General features: G+C 38.2%; 1 protein-coding gene across 1 annotated transcript in view; it reads right to left on the bottom strand.

Moving 5' to 3' along the window:
* The window catches only part of LOC106179542 (uncharacterized), a 29,901-nt gene extending 8,208 nt beyond the window's left edge, over positions 1 to 21,693 (bottom strand). The window contains exons 1-19 of the mRNA XM_013563237.3: positions 21,389 to 21,693; positions 16,178 to 16,320; positions 14,341 to 14,429; positions 11,852 to 12,372; positions 11,237 to 11,360; positions 10,730 to 10,878; positions 10,106 to 10,327; positions 7,837 to 8,134; positions 6,884 to 7,080; positions 6,129 to 6,611; positions 5,442 to 5,701; positions 4,702 to 4,954; positions 4,051 to 4,342; positions 3,355 to 3,557; positions 2,558 to 2,829; positions 1,927 to 2,017; positions 1,330 to 1,485; positions 666 to 1,017; positions 160 to 305 (exon numbers count right to left, since the gene is read on the bottom strand). Of these exons, the coding sequence (XP_013418691.2) occupies positions 160 to 305; positions 666 to 1,017; positions 1,330 to 1,485; positions 1,927 to 2,017; positions 2,558 to 2,829; positions 3,355 to 3,557; positions 4,051 to 4,342; positions 4,702 to 4,954; positions 5,442 to 5,701; positions 6,129 to 6,611; positions 6,884 to 7,080; positions 7,837 to 8,134; positions 10,106 to 10,327; positions 10,730 to 10,878; positions 11,237 to 11,360; positions 11,852 to 12,372; positions 14,341 to 14,429; positions 16,178 to 16,302 (4,233 nt within the window). The 5' untranslated portion in view covers positions 16,303 to 16,320; positions 21,389 to 21,693. The remainder of the gene's footprint in view (positions 1 to 159; positions 306 to 665; positions 1,018 to 1,329; positions 1,486 to 1,926; positions 2,018 to 2,557; positions 2,830 to 3,354; positions 3,558 to 4,050; positions 4,343 to 4,701; positions 4,955 to 5,441; positions 5,702 to 6,128; positions 6,612 to 6,883; positions 7,081 to 7,836; positions 8,135 to 10,105; positions 10,328 to 10,729; positions 10,879 to 11,236; positions 11,361 to 11,851; positions 12,373 to 14,340; positions 14,430 to 16,177; positions 16,321 to 21,388) is intronic.
* Positions 21,694 to 23,882: the final 2,189 nt, after the last annotated feature.

Here is a 23,882-nt window from a genome sequence, read left to right as displayed (position 1 = left end):
CGAATTACAGCATATTTAAATAGAGGACCAATATTTTCTCACATAAATAATACACCATGCTCATTAATGCTCTTTAATAATTTGCAGTTAGAGAGCCTATAACTGCAAAAAGAATTGTTTCCCAATAAATTAAAGCACTAGTAATTATTATTACATTACCATTGATCCCATCTCGACGCCGACGTTAATTGCATGCACAGTCAGATGTTCGTTAGCAACGCTGTCGGCCATTTGTAAATTGACATCAAATACGAGTTGGTCGTCCTCAAGACTGTAGGTGTAATTGGAAACACGAGCGGTTACTCCTGAAAAGAAAATGCACTATTTACACTTTTATGACACTGTGCGATAATTAAACGCATTTTTTCCAAAAATGCTTATTATAGGATTAAGAACTAGTACCCGTAGAATTGCCCATTTTTATTTTCATAAGGGTAAACAGCACGCTTTAGAACTATCCATTGTTAAATCAATTATTCTATCAAATTAAGTGTTGTGAAAATTATTCATCCTGAAATCTGAGATTCGAACCCATGGTGCCACACTGACTCAGTGAAAAAAAACCCCAAATTATACTAAACAGAGTGCAAACTAATTCGCACGATTTATCACGCAATATAAGGTATTAAGAGTTTTCTTTCAATATAGAAATTTAAATGCAATACCTGTGTTTGTAACAGCGTGCAGGTCAACCGTAAGACCCGTCACCTGATTATTGTCCAATGACATGTTATACACGGGAGTCACCATCGCCATCTGGCGGCTCAATCCGCACAGATTTGCGCCTGCGCGCGTCAGGGCAGCATCGGTGATGGTCATCACGGCGGTTTCGTTTACGGGCACTCTGACGTCGATGGTGAGGGGCACGGTCAGGTTTTGGGGCACTGTTAATACTACGCTGATGCTGAAACGCTCTGCTATTGTCGTTGGTCGCGGGGATACGCTGCTCCCATTGACATAAACGTTGGTGATGTTACTGCTGCAAGAGCTGCAGTTCATTACGGCGGATGCTGCTTCCTACAAAAGAGGTGTGGTTGACTAAGATTTGGTTACCAACATTTTATTAGAAAGACCTTGGTCTCTCGTTGTTGTCGTTGGAAATGTCTCTCAGGAATGCAAAAATGCCAAATATTGAGAGTATATACATTAAGGTAAGCAAAAATAGTGTAAAATCTTGATGATTGGAATTGTCACGGAGTCGCTACTTTGAAAGAACTAAAACGCGATTCTTTTTTTACAATTAAGAACTGTGACTGAACTTGTATTTTAATCAAATGCATTGTACTGGATGATATGACAAGCTGTTTACTTTGACCAATCTACACTTACAGTGTAACTGTTTGACAAAGTCTCTGTATACTTCAGTGACAGTTGGGACACATAGATGACGTGAGAGTTTACTGTCACCGTACTGCCAAACCAAAACGTGTCATCCTGCTCAAGAGTGACGTCCCTTAAGACTGACGCAGCAGCGTCAAATATAATCTAAAACAAATGGAAAAAAAATTAAACAAATTAAAATGTACCAAACGACGGTTAATATATATAGAGATATGCTTTCGGCATTTGGAAATTTCCCAATTTGTTCTAATATGCTGTAATTCTTATCTTTCCCGATTCAGGTAAAATCCATGATAAAATTCTTCAAATTAAAGCAAATGGTATCGATATTTCCCTCCAAACTTTAAAGAAAACTTGACGATCTACATGACTCGGGCGTCATTAATAATAAGATTATATGACTAAAAGTTATAAATCCAATAGAAGAAATGAGTAGATTTTGGTGGTTAATCAATCATTTGTCTTGGTGGAGGCGCTCTCTGACTGCTTTTGTAGCTATTATTGTTATTTTCATTATTTAAGATCAAAATCTGTGAGCATTTTTGCCCACATCGACTGGTCGGTGTTCGAGATCAAAGATCTTACCGTGTTAGACGTATTGGTCGCTGTCCCCGTTGGAATACTGCAAACGTATCCCATGTCTATGGAACCAATGTCTGTGTGGGCGGAACCGGTCCTGGAACCAAGTCACATGGTGCATTACTCGGGAATGCGTGGGGAAAAATCAGGGAGGCCAGGTTAAAACGTAAATCTCTAGTAATTTTGAAGGACAACTACTTGTAAAATCCACTGCAGCTTAATAAAGAATAGTTGCAGCGGGCCAGGAAAGATATCCACGTTTGATGTCTCAGTTGTTTGTTATGCACCTGTTTGTAAGCATGCTTTTGCCTTGGAAACATACACGCAAACCATGTGCCATATTTTTTTTTTTTGTAATTTCAATTTTAAAATTTATATCATTCTGGCCTTAGCCTCCACCTCTTTCTAAATCGGGCGACCAAATGTGTTTCGAAGAATATAGTTTGATCAGGACTTGAACCGGGGGCGGATTGAGATCGTATTCTGGGTCTGCCGGAAGACAGTCATATTTTCAAGTTTACATTGACGGGTATCTATTTTTTTCTGTCGGAAGACGATCAAAAATGGAGGACAGATCAACGAAGAAAATTCGGAAGGCTGTCAGAAAATAGCTCTGGATCCGCCTCTGCGAACTTACCTGGACTCGTAGGTGTTTACAACGGTTTCTTTAACGACACAAGGAAAATTGGAGCCGACGTGGATGACACTGGCATCGCAGATATGCATAAGGCTGGTCGTATTTAGTGGAGTGAGAAACTTCACCTGGATGTGCCATGCTGTGTTCTCTGGTAAAGTTAGCTCGAGGGAGAAACGCACGCTTTGGCCCTTGGTGACGTAGGGTGATCCGTCAGCGGCAAACTGAGTGCCCGCCTCACTGACATAATTGAACAGCACATTTGGGTCGAGGGTCTGAAATATAAAAAAAATCCAAGACATGTTTAGGCTGATACAGACTCTTTTAAGAAAGAGTACGTCATGTGAACTTAGCATATTGAAACTTTTGAGCAGCAATTGTAAATAAAATGCATGCCTTCAGATATGACACCTTACAATTTGACCCTTACGTTGGATTTGAATCAGTCCTTCATTACAGTAGACCGATCAGACCGATACCGGTTACGGGATTATTGAAGCGCGAGTTTGACAGATTAAAAAAATATGCAACAATCACCGTATAACTGATTTAGATTTCTGCATTTGCATGTCAAGTAAATGTCAAGTATTTACATATGTTTTAACTCACGTGATTTCAAACTATTTTTTTTTTACAATATTTCGGAATTTTTATTAAATTAAATGGTTGTTGGTATTAAAGAGGAACTCTCCTTGGCTCCAGTTGCCACAGTTCTGCAATCAACTCGTAATAACTAGATAGGCATTAAAAAAACTGGAATTAATAAAATTCCAACCGTGAACCGTTAAGGCCATACGCACCGTGACGTTATCCGCCTGTTTATGGATTGCTTGGACGAAAGCATCTGCCTTGGCCGGCTGTGCTCCCCCATAATCTAAATCCACGCGGAACCAGTGTTCGGAGCCGTTTGTAGCAATGGCTTCATCGCCGGTAAGTTGGAGGACTACCTGCAGGCGCACGGTTTCATTGTCGAAAACATCGGTGTACGACACATTGGTCGAGCCTGGACAATATCAAATACGATATTAGTTAGAAGGATCTGGTATCGAACGTTGTCGGATTCTTAAAGACATCAATTTTTATTATGTAGAAAAAATACATTCACAATTCCTAAAAAAAGAGTGATTGATTACACCATACCCAAGGAAAAAAAAAACATTTTAATAATACATTTGATCATGCAGAAACTTGAAATAGCAAATATCTGCACCATGAAGAATAGTAACCGTTTTATATCTACATTTAACTGTGTTTCCACAAAATAATAAAAACACTGAAGAAATATTGTTGTCACACGGAGTTATGAAAACTGGCCAACCGGTGTAACGTGACAGAGAGTCCACCATGATAGAGACTCCGCTTCTCATTCATTTGTACAGGTGAGCCTCGCCCTAGATTTTAACCTAGGCTATTCCTAACCATTATAACTCTAAGGGGGGGGGGGGGGGGGCTTTCTGTTGCACGGAACTTCAGTTTCGTTGCACAGGTATATTTACCTATATTAGTAAAGTGACCGAGCGACATGGAGGCCGTGGTCCGGCTACCAGCTCCGAAGGTCACTTCACCGATGGACGTAGTTGAAAGGCACGGGATATTCCAACCTGTCTCCACGTATCGCAGAGCACATACGGTCAGCGTACAGTTGGTAGTGACACTTATCGAGTAACCTACAGTCGACTGTGGCGGTACTTTGAACATGATGTCGAAGGTTATTACACTCCCTGGAGCTATCATGTTAGACGTTTGTTTGTCGGTAGGTGTCACAAAAAGTGGCAGTCCGTCGTAGTCCTGAAATGATAAAAGTACAGCAGTAAAATAAGCCTATATCAGTACGCATTACTGTATTTAATGTGCCTGCTTTATTGCACGCAGAATATTCTTCGCTTAGGCCCCATTTAGAATAGGGGGCAAAGTAGTCCGAGGGTCAAATATCGCTGACCCACTTGAATACTTCTCCACGGGATATCTATTCAGCGTCTATTAGCGGATTGGACGGCAAGCTTTGTAGTGGGTCGCCATATTTGACCATTGGACTGGTTAATACCCTATTTTGAATGGGGCCATAGACGCATGCGGGATATGAAAGAAGTTATCTCAGTAATTAGAATAGGCGCAGAAATTCGATTTTATGAATAGAAGTCACTCACGCTGGGAGCTACTATGTTCATGTCCTTCAAAGTGACTGAATTTATCTGCCCCACCCACAGTTCACTTGTGAAATACTGCATGCCCGCCGACAGCCATTTCTCAGTACCATTTTCTACGGCCACGTGGTCTTCTTGGCGTACGATAAACTTTAGTATTATCTGGTCTGCTTCGGTCTGGGCTACAGTGTTAGAGCCGATGTTGCAAATGTAGCCAAGATCGATGGCAACTTTGCTTTGGCTTGTGTCATTGGTCCTGTAAAATAAAACGTTCACACTTATAATTTCTCTAAAGGGAAGTCTAGATAAATGGAAAAAAGTGCTAACATGTACAATGGGGGGATTTTTAAAATAGAATATCATATCGATTATAATAAGAGACACAATTGCTATATTTCAGGCACCTTGATTTTTTTATTCATACCCGTGCATTATGTAACAATGGTTAATTCGGTTCATTTTCTGAGTGAACTCACGGTGCAGAAAAAAATCAGAATTTGCAAAAAGTTTGAAATGTAGGTTTCTGTTTTGGACTAAAATCCCATGTTCATATTATCAGGTCGCAAAATTCTGTGAATGGACAAGAAAAAGGGGGAAATCGATTCAAGTACACATGAAATTTACAGACTTATGTTCTTACCTCCTCTTCATTTTTTATTCGCATTACATCTAAATGTACTCTGCTTTTTTTATTCATATATATTTTTTAGAATTGCGAAAGTTAATATTACAACTACTCTCACCTCGAACTGTATACGAATGTGGAGTTGGCAGCAGAGCCATTAAAGCACGGTAGATTCGATCCCACGTGGATCAACTCCGCCCGGCACACCGTCAATATGGCCGAGTCATTCTCAACGGGCAAGACGAACTCGAACCTTCCAGGGTAGTATATGGCCGCGGGCATGGTGGTGATTGTCACTCGGACGTCCTTCACCGCGTTGATATGGACGTGCTCATCCCCAAATGCGTAGCTCATGGCTATATCCGCGGCAGTGAGGTTCTTTGGAAAAAGAAATATGTGATTATTTTAATTAAAACACTTATATTTGTTTCGTTAAAAATTCATGAAATTATCGTGGATTCTGCTTATTTATCACTTTTCTTTTAATGGTTTTGTTATGTTGCAATATATATATTTGATGTACATGAACCAAGAATATCAATAATGAATAAGAATAAATTCGGTCGTAAACCACGACGTGAAGAGAGACACAGTGTAATCCCCTTGACAAATGACATAAAATCAATGCCAAATAAGAATTAATGCCCAAGGGCAGTTTTTAACATACATACTGTACAATGCACTAGTATGTACGGATAGACTTATATAGCGCAGAGTAGAAACTTCTGACATATCAAACTCCAACATATTCTGCAATGTTTTGCGGTCTAGAGCAATTCTAAATCTATTGAATAAATAGATTTACCGATATTTCTTTAGTGTCATTCCCGGCCGTGAACAGTCTCTCAGCGACCCAAATTTTGTCTGGTCCCACCTCCACTCCGACCGTAACTTGTAGGTCGCCCCCGTTGTAGTTCAACTCGTGATCCAGAATTTGCACGGCGATTTTCACTTTGACCATGTTTTCGCTATTGTTAGAAGCGCTGCTGATCACTCCCGCGTTCGTGATGGACCCGAGGTTCAAGGTTGCCTTGGTGCTCACGGAGCTGTTGTCCAATGAAGTGAACACTGGAATTCCCGGACTTACACACGGGATGTTCCGTCCTGTCGACTCCACGTAAATGTGGCAAACCTTTGCCCTAGCTGTGTCGTTGAATGGAGTGAGGACAGTCAGTTTGTACGCCGTCTCTGTGTTCTCTGGCACGGTGATGTCAAGGTCAAGGAGGACGGACTCGCCGATGGCCAGGGATTCGTTGGTGGCGGTGAGAGAAAACGATAAGTTTTCAGTCTGAAAACAATAGTGCCGTGAAATGTGAAAGAAAAAACGAAACTGCTTTAAAGGAGTCCCTGTAGCTGTGACAATGTAACAAGAATGAAAGGAGGGTGATTATATTATTTTAAAATTATTTTTTGAGAGGGCCAGATTTTCTTTTTTATCTGTGTAAAAGAAATGCAATTTCATGTAATTTTTGAAAGAAAAAAAAAACGATTAAGCGAAAAAAAGATGTCTTAATTTACCAGTAGACTTAGGATTTTAATGGGAAATAGCATTCTACTCACCGTATTAATGGCTTTCTCTGTATAGTTCACGGCGGTGACGGCCAGTTGACCAGCCCAGATCTCATCCTCACCAATCTCGACGGCGGCCCCTACCCAGTACTCCTGGTCTAGAAAAGACTGGTCGTCGTTGACGAACAGAACAAATTCCACGCTCAACCTGCTTTCATCGTGAACGTAGTTGGTTTCGTCTCGAGCAGCTGTAATAATAATAATAATAATAATCGATAATTCATAATAATTAATAATATTAATAACAACACCCATATGAAAAGATAACATATTACAAGATATATTATTGTGCATTATGTTCTTCATAGTAATATGTTGTAGTAGGTGTTTCAAAATTTTGTAGTTATTTCGCGCCTCCACGATTCTATATTACGGGATTAGTGACAAAAAGAATAAAAATAAGAAGTCATTTCGTTATGGATTAATGTACTTACTCAGTACGTGTGTGATATTGCTCTAAAAAGTTGAAATACACATCGGGCAAGAATAAGTAAACGAACGGATACTTATAGCCAAAACAGTCCCATAAAATCGTAATTATGCATATATCAAACTTATGTTCTACTTTATTGACAATTACCTTACCTTGCAATATTTACTGGTATTTGTCACCTTTTCAACAGCTATATTAAAAATTAATTTGTTTGTAATATTTGGTATCTGTTGTCTCACAGTAATGGCCCTCAGGGCGGATCCAGGATTATTTGAAGAGGCTTCACATCCGCGGACCCCCCCCCCCCCCCCTTGGCGTGGGCTTCGGGCCCTTCATTTGGTATTTTAGAGGGCGAACGGTGCAATTTGGTACGGTTAAGAACTATGATTCAGCTAGTAAAAATTCTATTTTTCAAGAGAGATCCATTGGTGTGATTTTTTTTCAGAAATCGAAGGGGGGGGTCAGGACCCCCCTGACCCCCCCCCCACAAATCAGCCACTGGCCCTATTACCTGTATTAACCATCTGTCCTAGATTCAGGCGCCCTCTATTATTGCCGTTTCCGCCTGCATACGGATAGATGGTGCTGGTGATGGCGTCATTGTTCAGACATGCATAGTTGAGACCAGTGTTTTTCAGCGTCACGCTGCACATGGACATGACGTCCGATGTGTTATAGGGGGTAAAGGCGTCTACAGCTATTGTGGCTGTGGGGTAAGGGATGTACATATCGAGGGTAAACTTGGCGGCTGATCCGATCTCCACCTGGGGTGGCCCGTTGAGGGTGAGATTTGCTGGGGTGCTGGTGTTCTGGAAAAAGAAAAAAAAAATACAAATTGTAGCAAAATGCATAAAAGACAGTGCCCGCTAAAATATAGTTAAGTTGAAAATGCTAGTTGCTTCAGGGAAGAAAAGAACTGGACAGCTACTTGGTACGACAAACGAGACAGTGAAGGACCATTATAGCCATCCGGTACAAAATGAAAAGCCAGAACCAACACTACCGTTTGTTCAAGACTACTCTTTCTTGGACCAACTCTGTTTTTATTATTATTATGATGATGAAGATGATGATGATGATGTAAAATCGCTGCTGAAGTAACTCCCAGGTCATTTTATAGCTATAAATGAAAATTAAAAATGATGGAGTTGAAATACCCATTTGTTTCTATCCAATCCCGAAAATGAATAATGAAAACGACTTAAACATTTTAGAAAGGAAGTTCTTTTGAACGTGGCTTCTATTTGTTATAAAACAACTTTTGTATGCGCCTAGTTCTTTGGCCTAATATTCTATTGTTCTATTACACAAACCACTTCAGCTGTATACTGAGAACAAACATGGATAAAAACTTAAACAAAGCCTCGTAGCCCTTGAACTTAGACTTCATGATTTATTCTTACAACACCAGAGGAAACGACTAATAGCAAATCATTAAATTTAGAAATAAAATGTGTTTATTAGCAAAACATCTCACCGCGAGCGAGACAGAAGGAAATTACCGAGAACCAGGCTGTCAACAGAAGCGTATTGATTAGATATAACCACTCCAGTTCATAAAAACAATGATGCAGCCCAAAATTTAGATGTGTTATCGATGCTGTCAGTGCGTGGAGGAAATGGCGCTCTTTTCCTGGATACCCGGTACAAAGACGCGGACGCCTGGCAACGGATATAACGCCCGGTCGAGTTTCAGCGCGCTGTTTGGAAAAGATTCATAATAAATGAGAAAATGTCGATAACAGACTTGATGGATGACGGACTAACATATGCTCAGATAGCTGAGACTCGGAGCACAACATGGCTGCACTGGTTTTTGATTTTTGTCTTCCTAAATTCCTAAAACCCGTGCGTTTAAAAAAACTGTCTAGTGTATATAAAAAAGCCTGTCTAGTTTCCCAAAATTCATGTGTGTCATATAATAGAATGTTTTCAACTTCAGACTGAGTAGGGGGAAAGAATACCGAAGGATTTCTGTCTGGAGAGAGAGAGAGAGAGAGAGAGAGAGAGAGAGGGTGACAATAAGAGTAAAATAGATATAAAATATTGAATAAGGAAATGACAGTTTCATTTTACCTGACACTCTTTTTCTAAAATCCCTAAATAATCCTAATGAATTGATTAAGCCGGTACTAGAGCATTGTAAGCGATGCACTGAATATTGGTAAAATGCGCACTCATTTCATTTTATAGTCTCTCTCTCTCTATGATTCTCTAATATGATTTGATGTCATACTCTCTTTCTCTCTCTGGTCACTTTCAGAACAAAGACGACACTCTATTTACATTTATTATCAAAAGTACCGAAAATCAATTTATAATTGGTCTGGCAAACGTACATAACCATGCCAGCGCCATGTGCAAGACAATCACCTGTGCCACATGGTCCGGTTTCCATCTATTTGTACAGGTAAGCCTCGTCCTAGATTCTGACCCATATACGTCACGCTAATCGTAACCTTCATGAATCTAAAGGAGGATGGAGACACGTTTTCTTTTAACCGAAAAACTATGGTGCGTCTAGTACGTGTAACTGGCTGTTATAGAATTTGAATATTTTGATCTGTAGCCATTTTGTTTAAAAATATTTAAAATTCTGTCCTCTCCAACGCATGTATATTCCCGAGTGTGCATTCTTCTTTGCTTCTAAATATGCCCCTAAACACCTACTCTAAATATGACCTTTCGCCCATGCTGGTGTTCACACACATTATGAGTAACGCTACAGCGCACAATGTAGACAAAAATGACAAGATGAAAAAGGAAAAAAAACTACTTACAAAAACATCAGTCTCCGTGATGTAGGACACCTGTGCCACCCAAATGTCGCTGTCATTGTTGAAGGAGGCCCCCGCACTCAACCAGTACTCCTCCCCGGAGACTGTTAAATTAGACGTGATCTTGTACACCTTGTAGTCGATGAAGACCATGCTGGCGTTGGGCGTGGACGAGTCGGTTCCGCTGTTTTCCACTGTACCAAGGTTAAGGATGGCTCTGTCGTACTGGTATTGAAAACATGTTAATTTATTAATATATGAATAAGAACGTGCTGAAGGAAAGAAAAATCTAGTTTTTCTAAATTATGCTAGCCTACTGCTTCAACTACTACCAGTACTACATGTACTACAGTTACTACTACTACTACTAGTATTACTACCACTACTGCTACTACTACTAATAATAAATCCTCATACAATCTTTCTTCTTTTTACTGGCAGCAGCAGTAGTAGTACATGTACACTGTAGTAGTAAAGGTTGATTGCAAATATTAGGAGTAGAGCACCCGTTGCTCACACAAAACGCGTTTTTAAGTCAAATACAGTGTTCACAACACTGCACTGACATGTCACAGGAGGCCTTTGGCAGCAGTCTTACTATTAAGCAACTAAAAGTTTTGTACTCACAATGCCGTTGCCGTATACAGACTCCAAAACTGGGGTCACATTCCCCATGTTGAGGTTATCCCCCACGTGGACCACCCGCGGGTTGCACAACATAGCTTGGGTCGTGTCGTTATCCGATGAGAAGAGTTCCACCACGACGTCGGAAGAACCTGTTAGAATTTTTTAAAATGTGACTGGTTGTTTGAATAGTTTTCAGTTGTTTGAATAGTTTTCTATTAAACTATTCATTTAAAAAAGGGAAGTAAAAATGCTAGATTTAAGTTTTCTCAACCTTATTTTCTCTTTCTCAGTCTGAAGAATACCACAGTGCATGTATTTGATTTCGGATTATATTTAAATTTAAATTATACTTTTGAAAATATATCATGAAATGCTTTCGAAAATCTACTACAATATGGGCGAGTTCTTTAGTATTACACCTAAAATGCTATAAACGAATTCGTGTTCAGGTATCAACCACGAATCTATATTTTGACTGTATTGGGATAATTGTGATATCATATATACCTGAAGGGAAGTGGATGGTCACCCGGAACGACAGCTCGGTCCCATCATAGATCTGGGTGATGTTTGGGTGTCTCTCCAAGTAGAACGTGAGGTTATCTGGGATCGGGCTGTCTACAGTCACCTCCTGAGAATATAGGTAAAATTTGGTCAACAGTGAATAAAATGGAATGGTGGCGTTCTTTTTAAATTGCAAATTCATCATCAATTGTCAGGCCTGTTGCAGGCTTTGATCATTGTCCTCTAGTTTATTCTATTTTCAGTCGATTAGATGAGAATTTTGTTCTGCAATTTTTCGATTTGTTGCAAAGGCATTAAATTTCGAATTATCACTGATAATGCAAAGTTAGCCTTTTTGTTGACGAAATTTTTCTCCTTCCGGCCAAGCTTTTAAAGTATAGTAGATATTATTTGATTGGTTTGACTGCGTTTTTGAAAAAATAAATGAATAAAAAGATAAGTATAGACACACTTTTTGGTGTCCTTTTGCATTTGCAAAAAGTTAACCATTTATTTTTTTTCTAGTACTACACTGGTTGGAAAGTTTTAATAAACATAATTACCACGGATTTGAATTCACTTAAGTGTAACCCTGCAGAGTAAAACATGTTTCTTTACCCTTTTATGTCTTGAATGGACCTCTTCATCATAGTAATTGTCCATCGTGTCATCAAATTTTGAATACCCTTTATCATGCCATTCGCTGTCGACCTGTTCGTCATATACACGGGGCTCAGCGTCTGTGACATCGGCGACAGTTATCTCGAGGGTGATACGAGAACCCGCGAGATCTCTCTCACTGATGGCATATGTCTGCCTTTCGTCATTCGGGACCGGGTTTCTGGCCCCAACGACCAACTTGTACGTGGTATCATCCAACATTGGTGTCCCAACTTTGATGCTCAACTCACCGGTGTGGGGATCAATGGAGAAAAGACCATGGTCATTTGACTCATCGATGGAGTACAAAACCTCTGCACACGTGCAGTTCAAACCTTGGTTTTTCCAACCGGTAGGGCAGGTCTCCAAAGTGTCAAGGTCATAGGCGGTAACTTGGAATACGGGTGTTCCTCCAGCTACATTGCCTGCTATTTCAAATGTGTCGACGTCTCTCCAGAATTGTGGCTGATGTTTGTTCTCTGTAAATAAAATATCCTATTTTGTTAGAATTTTATTTTAATTCAGAAAATTTAAGACAATTTAACGTGCCTGGTTTGTTTGCTAGCTCAGGGTTCCAAGCTATTCCAGAATTGGATTTATGACACGACATGTAGATCCTTTTGTAGTTTTGGTGCTGAAATGCATAATAATATTACCATATGGTTCATTTAACTATTTATACACTATAATACATTGTAACACACTACTTTCAGGGTATCTTCACTCTTGTATTTCATTTCAGAAGTGTACAGAAATGTCGGGTTTGACCTTGTTCGCGTCATGAAGTCGGTTACTTCTTTATACATGTATCGCAAATTGGCACAAACTGAATGAAGATACGCACTTCTCTGCAGTTTTTCAAATGTTAAAATTTTAACTGACCGATTCATCTAAAGGACTCGTAAAACGGCCAATAGGAACTTGAAATCGTACTGATACAAATTTACTTGGCTGTCTCTTTATTCTGATTATAGCATTTGCTAAATCCGTCCTTCTCGACAGACGGCATATGCGCTGAATAGTCCATGGCTATTCCAAAATGCACAGTTTTAACAAAAAAGATCCACTAGGTATTTTATTTTCATAAATTGTTTCATTTTTTTTTTATTTAGATAGTTACCTTTTTTGCCTTGAACTAAAAAACCACCCTCAGAAGATGCGCCTGATCGATATCTACTCATCATATATGTAACACTGTTTTGTTGTAAATTTTGCATCTCGTATCGCATGTCAATATTTATGGCATCTCAATCCATTAGCAGTGAAACAGATACAGCACATAACGAACATCGTTTGGGATTGCAAATGTCACGGTTGCCTTCACGAGCGCTTTAATGGTAACATAATAATCCCAATACAACAAAAATTGACTGGAAAGTACGTAAGATTATAAAAAACTAGATTTCTGACGTCATTTGCTCAACAAATATCTATTTATGGACCTTGTTAATTGAACACTTATTGCATTCACACAGGTTTGGGATCACCTTAGGGAAAAGGCTGTTTATTTCAGGCAAGAAGTGGACCACCCTTAGCAAAAACTCTGGCATGGATATCTTCTTGCAAATTTACAGCAAGGTATTTTTTCATGACTATGAGGTATGAAGACTTTCTAATCAACCTGTCGGAAATCAGGATGTTCTTGAAAATTTGCAACATATTTGCAACAAAACCAACTTTTATACTGAATAATTTGCGACAATATGCAGCAAACGTTTAATTTTGCCAAGGATAGTATACTGTGTCAATTTTTTTATTGGGGTAGAGGTGATAAATTGCATTGAACACAGTTCAATGGTAGCTTACATTCGAGAGACTATTTTGGATAATTTTTGAACAAAATATTTTCCTCTTAAATGTGTTCACTGAGTGTTTGCATTGAAGGTAACCTATGTCTGTCCACGTACAGTGTATTTAACTTCAAATTACTTGGGGCTGTTGCAGCCATCTGAGGGAGCATGACATTTATGCCCCAGAGATAAAATTAATAGCAATCGTCTCGTATGTGAAGTGGGTTGAAATATGACTTACTGTCATATCGATTTTGTATTCACCTGGGTAAGTAAACCAATATATCTTTTTTAAGCGTGAGACCCTTCAGCGTGATGTGATTTTATAGTAAAGTGATAAATCTCGCTCGTCGCCGGTGCGGGAGGTCGTGGGACCGACCCCGGGTGGTTTTTTACCACATGCCATAGCTCCTATTACTAAATTCGTTTACCATTTGAAAAAAAAAACTTGTTTTGGTTTACAATTATGTATTTTATGTTTAAAAAAAGCCACATTCGGATAGATTGCATCCAAAACATTGGTTAGGGAAAATAATGGAGAGTCACATTCGTGTGTAGGAATACAATTTCCCGTGCACGTGAGTCAATGGTGCAAATTTGATACAAAACGAGTTTATATATAACATGCCAGAGCGGGTGCTTAAATCAATTACATACCGTAAATGTCGCACGAAGGTCCTGTCCAGCAGGGTTCACAGACACACTGGCCCTTGTCCGAGCACTGGCCGGATACACATTCCACTTCTCTGAAACACAACCAATATCAGTGGTCAGTAACAGTACTCAGAGATGGCACAGTCGACATTTTATTTATTTTATATTTCTTTCATTGACTACAAATTTTCTAATCGCCAGCAGCTTACATTTGTGAAAAAGTTGAAATTACTTTGTAACTGAAGACGCATTTGTATTGACACAAACGTGGTCATTTTCAATTGCATGTAAGTTTAATGACGTCTGAATACATGGTATTTATAAAACCACACCCTTTCGTTAAGAAAATTATATTTATATGTATCTGTGTCTGTCTCCATGCCTCCATGTGTAAACTATACCACCTCACACACACACACACACACACACACACACACACATATACACGTATAACGAAATTCGAATCGATAAATGTGGACTTCATAATGACATCAATCAACTCAATGACCCAACACACTTTGTAAATATATTCCGTTTGGACATCCTATGTTCGGTTCAACCAGAAGTTTGGCTCCTCAGATGTTTACAAACCTTCGCTCAGTTGCTATGGCAACTCAGGATAACTGCACATACAGTTCAGACAAGACGGGAGGTCGCCCATTGCATACCGTTTACGTTAAGATACATTGAAATTTTCTATTCATTTCACAAATAATTAAATAAATCACACTACACATATCAACATTTGATGTTATCAAGCCGATCTTAAATATAATCATAATTTTCACAAAATATCAAAATATGTATTAAAATCACAAAATGGTGGTATACTAACTAAAATCTTAATTATCTTCAAATGCACTTAAATGCATTAAAACACGTTAATATTTAAACACCTGTAACTAAACTTTTTTCGGAGTCCTTGTCTATTTATTATAGAACTTAATGAAAAAAGGCATTAGGGAAATGCCTAGTGTCATATAAACGTCTCGCTCTCTTGACGTCTAATTCAAGCATGACTTCAAGTGGCAACCGCTTGCATTTTCAATAACACATCTTTTGTTTGCTTTTGCTCAGTATCAATATTGATGCCATTATTGCAGAGTGATTAATTATCCCCTGAACAAATATGTACTGTGTGAAAAACAACACTTGCAAAAAAATACGGGATATGAATTTGGGAAAGGCGTCTTCAGAAGGAACGGCAATTTATTTCACGTGCAATTGATTAAAGATAGGAAGCATTTTCCCGTAAAATTCGATATGTTCGAACACACTTATGCGTTACTTTCGTAAATATGTAGTCTCTATAGAATAACCAAATGTGGCTAAAGAAATCTTAATATTTAAATTATGAAAAAGTATTTAAATGATGTAAATAAATGCTATAAGGGAACTCTTCCAGCTTCAAAAGCGACCAGGTGACTGATTAACACTCGTGGTTTAACTGAAATGAACCAGCTCTCGTCACGATTACCTATTCTCAAAGGGCAGATAAACGCATTCACTTTGGCAATAGGGAGTTAAGGGTGCTTTTGTTGGTCACGTAACATAAATTCTGAGAAAAATAAATGATACATTATCTAACCGGGACCAAACATCCTGATAAAAAAGCACCATCGCATCGACATATTTTTTATTCAACAAAATGAAAGTCAAACAAAGTCCCCTGGAGGTTGTTCTCTTTGATCAATCGTTCAAAGGCAAATATTACGCTGATCAGAACAAATGCTTTCTCATCTCTGTTCTCTGTTGATACCTAAAATGGTAGCTTTTACAAATATAAACATGCAGAAGGTAACTTAATCGAATGGAAACTGTGTTGATGACAATAACTCACTTTTGGTAGCAGTTTGGTTCCTCACACGTCGGCGGATGCTTACAAACCCGCACTTCGTTGCTACGGCAACTCAGAATAACTGTGCATATTGTTAGAACAAGGCGGTAGGTCGCCCACTGAGTCATTTTTGGTCACCAGACCTCCTGAAAAACAAAATAAAAGGTATTGAGGAGTGGTCTCCAGTATGATTCTGAAACGACAACGCCATAGCGTTTATCGTCTTCAGTTTAGATTTAAAAAAAAAAGGAATTAAAATTGAATTTTGTTTCATTGCCACGTCACTGACATTTAGATAGCGTTTGAAACAAGACTGCTGCGCAAAAGGGCACGTGTGCACTTGTTAAATTAATGGCTACAATTGACTGATAGCCGAGAGAAAATAAACCAATTGCCTGGATAAATAAATGCATAAAGTTTGACTTAATTAGACCAACATCTTGAATATGACATTTTGTTGACTCTGAATCATTATTTAACCATAATTAAGGTGTTTAGGTACACTGCCGTGTATTCTAACGATACTACGATGAAACCAGCCATTTTCTATTTTTACAAAATCACGCAAAAGACGAAAAGGTTGATTTTGATCCGTGCGTCTGTTTAGATAAAAGTCAGATATTATTAAGTGACAGTAAAATAAGGAAATTTACATGACGCGTGAATATAAATACAATTATTTAATAAGTGGTCCTTGATAAATATTCACATTCTGATTCTCTGCAAAGGTAGCAACGAAGACGCAGTGTACTACAAAAAAGGCTGTTTAGTTTATTACCTGTCCTTGAGCGATTTCGAAACACAAAGTTTGACTTTATCAGATGCTTGTCATCGATCTGATATATTACTGACGCAGTCTTTCATAATTGGGATTGTGCGACTTGATAAAAGGGTTTAGGTACACTGACGTATACTTAAACGATTTCGGGACTGCAAACACAGCAGCCATTTTTTTTCAATCTATAGAAAGACACAACAGACGAACAATGAAAACAGTTAATTTGACTTGTGCGCGTGTTTAGATAACAGGTCAGATACCACGGGACAGTGGAATATGCAAAATAACATCAAGTTTGCATACGAACCCAGCCATTCAATTGGTGACCCGTGATAAATATTTTGATTCTGAATCTTTGTAAAGGTAGCAACTTCAACCGACACGTGGTAAACTACAAAATAAAGGCTTGACTTATTTCCTGTTCTTTGACGAGGAAATAACTTCGATCGCAGCATATCTATATTTAACCGTTGTTCAAAAGAGCGCATCTACTTAAGTATTGGGAAGTGCCTGACAGAAACGATATAGTAGTATAAGCCATTTTATATTCCCAGTAGTTGATTCTCAAACAAGTGGTCACTTGAAACAATGAATTCACAGAATACACAAGCAGCAAGAATGGATTAAGTATGTGGCTATTATCCGTAATAGTCGAAAGCATTACTTATATTCCATCGCCCGTACAGTAATAATTATTATGAACAAAAAAGTATTTTTTTTTGCTATTTTAAGGATGTATAGTTATCGCTCTGAAGTGACAGGAGTAATTTTAAAACCAATAAATTTGACAGTTTTTCCACAGTGTGTCTGTCTGTCTGCAAGGAGATTAAATCTCAAACAATATCAATTTTATTTTCACCTGAATTTACTACTGTATTTTCAAGGGTAATATTATCGAGGTTTTAGATATTCAAATTAACTTAATCGCCATTGCAGCATTGAAATTTTCGCATGACACATTTGTTATGACAGTCATAAATACAAGTACATGAATCTTTTTTTAACGAAAGCGATAACACAATTGATCTCATTGTGAAACGGTTTTCTGAATCTTTTTGTAGAAATAACTTTCTCTAAAAATCAAGTTGTTAGTGGGATAAAAAAAACTAAACATCAACAAGAAGACTTCAGATATACTTTTCCATACCCACACAATTGAATGGACCAACACTTACACTAATTTTAACTGTTAAAATACTCATGCTTCAATTATCGGCGGACAAAAGTGAACCATAATTGGTTTGACACCCAAACAGAAAATACATACCATATATCTATACATATTTCACCTCAACTCACCTTGCCTTTCCTATAATATTTATGCGTAAGTTATCACAGACCTGTCGTATACGTTAGTTTATCAGCTGAAAGTACCATCCATCTAGTCAGATTGATCAATGGCGTCAGCTGCAGTGTCAAAGTCCTGTGATATTAATAGGACTGCATTGTCCGAGAAAATTGTTTCACCAAACCAAGACTGATGCGCTGTTTTGAGGAAATGGAACTCCCGGTAGCTGATACAATATATTGAATTTTACTCAAATGATCTTCCAAATATGCTTACCTATCCTGTGCGTTCATGCGCGCACTTAAAGGTTATACTTCAACAGCTGTCCAAAGTTGGGAACTTCATTATTTAAGACTGTAGACTCATTATTATTATTTGTTGTTTGCATTTGTCAAACAATTTACTTGAGATTGAAGAGGACACTGTTTGTTAATTTTTTATTTAATCAATGACACAAATTGAGCAGTGGACATCAATTCTTTTCACAGAATAAGCTCTTTAATGACTTCAAGTTTAAGTGTAACAATTTGAGATTCTCTAATAACTGAATCCATGGAAAATGAATACGAAATTGCGCATTGTGGACTTAATTAGACCGGTATTCGTATGTGAGCGCTTCGTATTGGATCCCGTCTTAATTGGAAGGAAATTATATTTTACATGAATAATTTGCAGCAATCCTTAAGGCAAATAGCCCCCTTTTTATAAACTACATATTGCTACGTCCTGATTGCGTCCTGTTGCAGCAAATCGATTACAATTGCTGGCTGATTAAGAGATTTCACATAATTAATTCATTCTCGAATCAACAGTCGGATCATATACAGTTTTAAATTTCTAGTGCTAATGCACAAAACGTCATTAGTCAATTTAATTTAATTTAATTGATATAATCCTTGTATCACAAATCGCTATGGCACTGTATTATGAAGACTAAACATAAAACATAAAACTTTCTGATTTTAAATAATAATAATAATCAAACAACATTTGTACACTTTGTGAAAAATGTTTTAATTTTACCGATTCACTCCTCATTGAAAAATGTGTTTAAATAGAATGTGCGCAAAGCCTCCCCCCCTACATTATTTTACACAGTTGGATTTCTCCGTCTTTTTTATACTTTTGAAAGGACAAATGAATGGAGAGAAAGACGGATAAAGAGCCATATCGGCTCAGTGGATGTTCTTTTATTTGCGATTGCTTGCATTTGACTAACCGTATATCCTATTTACAAACGTTATTCAATTTCATGTCTTTGTTCTCCGTTTGTCCTGGTCAGCAGGATTATTTCTGATTTTGTAATACTTAATTTTCAAAGTCAAATCATACTTATCACAAACTTGAAATATGTGTCAACCCTAACGTTTTCCGTATGTGGTATTCTATATCGTCTCCTTTTTGCTCGGTGTTTTTAGCCGGAGTATTGTAATAAACGCGTTCCACATTAAAGCACCAATCAAAGCAAAAAGCAACTTTTTTGTACAAGAAATGAATACTTTGCGCAATCAAAATTCTGATTATTTTGTTCCAATTTTGTTTAATTACATTGGACAATTCCAAATTCCTTCGCAACAGCAGTTATTTTATAAGTTTCCATCTCCTTTGGGCACTCTTAATTGAATCTACTGCGTTAAAAGCCAACGTCTATAATAAGATACAGTAAATATCCGTCGCTTACAGTGTTACAAACATTTGACTAAACATCTCTGTCAAATCGATAAATTGAATGACGTTTATCCATAAGTTATATGCCTGTCTCCAGCAACCTAGTCCAAAGCTGTCCTACAATTGGTGCCAACATCAAAAACCCGACCGCTCATTTGGCACCGAAGCCTGTTAGTTATGGGCTAAGAAACCGATCTAGGGGCGATATAATTAGTTCAAATCAATATTCATCGATCCCATCACAGATACATGTATACCGAATGTAGCAATCAGCACCATCAAATCTCCATGTCAATGTTTTATGGTCCTGGAACAATATTGGCATAACTGCCATAGCTGCCAACACTGTGTTAAATAACCACACCTGTTTTACAACAGGAGTGCCTAATGGAAGCAACCCAGCACCTCAAATTCTGCAATTGCAAGACCTGGGTGCTAGTTATCTGTTACTGTGGTCATTATCTAGTTATCGAGAGAGGAAGATTTACCAAACGCCACGCACAGGTAGACACCGCGCGTGCGGTGCGATACAAACGGAAGCGCACGTTGTCTGTGACCGCACATACCCCGGTACACGACTGAGTGCCGAGAGCGGTTTCACGCAACAGACATTCTCGCAATAGAATTCTCTATTCCAATTCTCTATTCAGGACGTATGTATATGTATAAGACTGTTTGGCTAAATATAAGCATATATATATATATATATATATATATATATATATATATATATATATATTTCATGAATTGTAGAACCTGTGTATAATCACGATGGTTGCTTTGCCCGTTTAATATTTGCCAACAGAGATTATGGTCCATAAAATGACCTATTTTAATTTTAATATAAATTTTGTGGATATACATGTAATAAAGATATTTCCAACTTTCTTTCACCAAATTATTCCATAAGAATGGCCATTTTATCCTTGCAAATTCTGCAGAAATTGGAAACCTTTAAGGTAATCAAATTTCAATAATTGTTAATGTGATCTATCCCCGCTCTTCTGTGCTGAATGACGACAGCCACACGAACACTGAAATTGGCAATGACTCTTGCAGTCATGTCAGTTGGGTCTGTTCCTTACTTCTCTTTTTACGTTGGTCATCAAAGTGTCTAGAGTTTGTGGATTTAAGCATAGATTCTTTCCCTAAGAAGGAAGAAATCTGGGGGATTGAGACCTGGTGAGAAGGGTGGCCAAAGAAAGTCCGTGCGAGGTGAGATGATGATGATTGAAAGACTACCTTCAAGGTTTCCAATTTCTGCAGAATTGGCAAGGATATAATGGCCATTCTTATGGAATAATTTGGTGAAGGAAAGTTGGAAATATCTTTATTATATCAAAATTGAGATGGGAAGTGCAAAAGGTTTTTTATGGACCACGCTGTATGTGGGGATGAAATAAGCCATCTAAACCAACAACTAAATATTTATCACAGTCCTTTCTATCCTGACGCCCAAGGAGTTATCAAATACACTTACCTCCAGATGTCGTCAGTCCAGCGTGAAGTATGTCTAATCTACGACAAGCGATACAACGTACTGTGGTTTGGAATATCCCTTGGTAAATAGTTAATCTTTCTTTTCCTTAACGTCCCTTTTAGCTTCGGTCCTCGTCTGCCTTAGACCTTGTTAGATGAAGTTCAACACAGCGAAGACACTAACCTAGAATGGTACGTAAATTTGTACGTCCTCAATACCCTTGTACAGATAATGGCATCTGATTCACCCGCCTTTGACTCCGATTGTCGTTGGGTCTACTTCTTCTGACTTTCTGCCTCTTTTCCCAGAGAGACGAGTCGATGCTGTCTGTCAACAAGATATGTGGCGTGGTGACGTCAGCGGGGTATCAACAGAGATGCTTTACAGTCGTTTGTCTCTTGTATTCACACACATCAAAACCTCCGTGGCGCTAATAACTTGATCGATACACCTTTTGTTCGGCGACAAATGATATCGTTTCTCGGAGATCTGTGTAGTTAAAAGCATTATTGATCCAAGTGGGATACATATTTAAAAGCTTTTACCGTGTGAGGTAGACCGTGCTAGAGGTGAAGGCAGACAAGTATTCTTTTGCAAAGAAAATCCCAGGAGGGACACTCTTTGCTCAGATTTTCCTCTGCGAAAACTGTAAGGTGCAAGAAAATATTTCGTTTTATACCTTCTGTTTCGCATGGAAAAGAAAAAACCCATTGCTGTACATTGAGAGAAATTCAGACCTTATCTCGTATACCCTGTATGTTATTCAAATACTAGTAGTTAGCAGCCGAAATTTGTACAACATCCGATTAAAATAGAACCAAGGTCCCCGTGACCTCCACCTCGTTTGGTATTATGCAACTCAGTTATTGCTTTTAAAACCTAAAATTACACAACCATCCATTTTCCACAACAAGCCACCGTACGTTCCCTGACACCCAGTTCTTACTTGAAATTGGGCTATTTGGAGTGCTTGTTTCAGATCAATTGCGAAAAAATTTGTGGTCAATGATGCTGGATTCCATTTTAAATGAGCTATTTTTAAGCACGATTATTGTAAGCACAAATGTGAAAAAAAAAACAGATAAGGCGTTGTAAATACGTTATCAAAAGATCCTCAAAGCTAGTTACTTACTCTCCAATTTACTGAGTTTGTACTAAAACATATAACAACACGAGCATGATCTTTGACGTAAAGTTTGTTCTGGCACCACTGCCTCCACTGTCATGAATGTATTGATATTAACCCAGCTGAGACATATAATCAATTAATATGACACAAACCATGTTTCTGTCACACTGGGAGTATTCAATGCTATTTGAACAACCTAGATTGTTAAATTTTGTGTATGAGTGAGCTTACTGAAAATAAACCTGTCGAAGGTAGGATCACTGAGAGAGGCGGTCAATTTGTACATAATGCAGAATAACACGCATTACGCCAATGTATACCTGAACTATTCTGGCGTGGCCATCTGGTGTATTGCCGCCCTTCAGTGAGACGGAATAAACTGCGTTATATATATGAAGTGAAGGGGTACAGCAACCATATAATGACCCACCCGGGGATCCACCATACTAGACAAACACAAATAACTCCTTGCGGCACCATGCAGTCACAGAAAGTCAATGTGTTTGTCTTCACGTTAAATCAATGTCCCTCTTGAGTGGCTGTAATCTTAGTAGTTCTTGTCCTGTCCCTCAGGGACAGTGACTACATGGTCGTGTCTGATAATGTAGTTGTTAATGAACAATATGCTTTACAGGTTCTTTGTAGTTTAGGCTATATGTATTCTTTCTTGGAACTAAGATTAGAAGTCAAGTCCTCGAGACAAGGGTGTTTTGTGAATTATTACTTGATATTGCTGTTTTATTTTTGCAAATCATTATTTTTTGAAATTTTGAACTTTGATTCACAAATAAATCAATGCAAGGCCATACTTTTTTTCTGATATTGCTAGCAAACATATAAAACAAATTTAATTACAATATAGAACAATTACAAGGATTAGATATAAAGTTTACCTACATGCTGCATCAGAAAAGATGGATCAAAATACTTTTGGTCGCTCATTTTTGTGTAACAAAATCTTTTCTACACACACGCCTCTGTTTACCCAATTAACTTAATCCAATCTGTGAAATGGCCAACCTGTCTGGGTCGCCTGCTGTGCGTGTACTTATGTATTGCTGTAGTTAAGAATCACACCTGCAGCAATGCTGACGTCATATCAATGCTGAACAGTTAGCCGGGGTAACAGGAATGGTAGCCAGCTAGGAACCATAGTTGTTCCCTCATTATTTTGCAAAGGTGACACTCGTCCCATATACTGACCCCAATATTCCTAGCCTGTACAAATCATAAGGGACCCCGACTTCCATTCCTAGGCCTAACATTCCTGCCACGCCAGCATTGTTGACAGCACAACAAAACTCGTGTAGAAACGAAATAGAAAATGCAAACTCATGTAATGGCAGGTTGACCGCAATAGTAAAT

Source organism: Lingula anatina, chromosome 6, assembly GCF_051362555.1.
Source record: "Lingula anatina isolate TDL-2025a chromosome 6, LinAna3.0, whole genome shotgun sequence".
NCBI classification, from domain to species: Eukaryota; Metazoa; Brachiopoda; class Lingulata; order Lingulida; family Lingulidae; genus Lingula; species Lingula anatina.
This window is presented reverse-complemented; position numbering and strand designations above follow the sequence as displayed.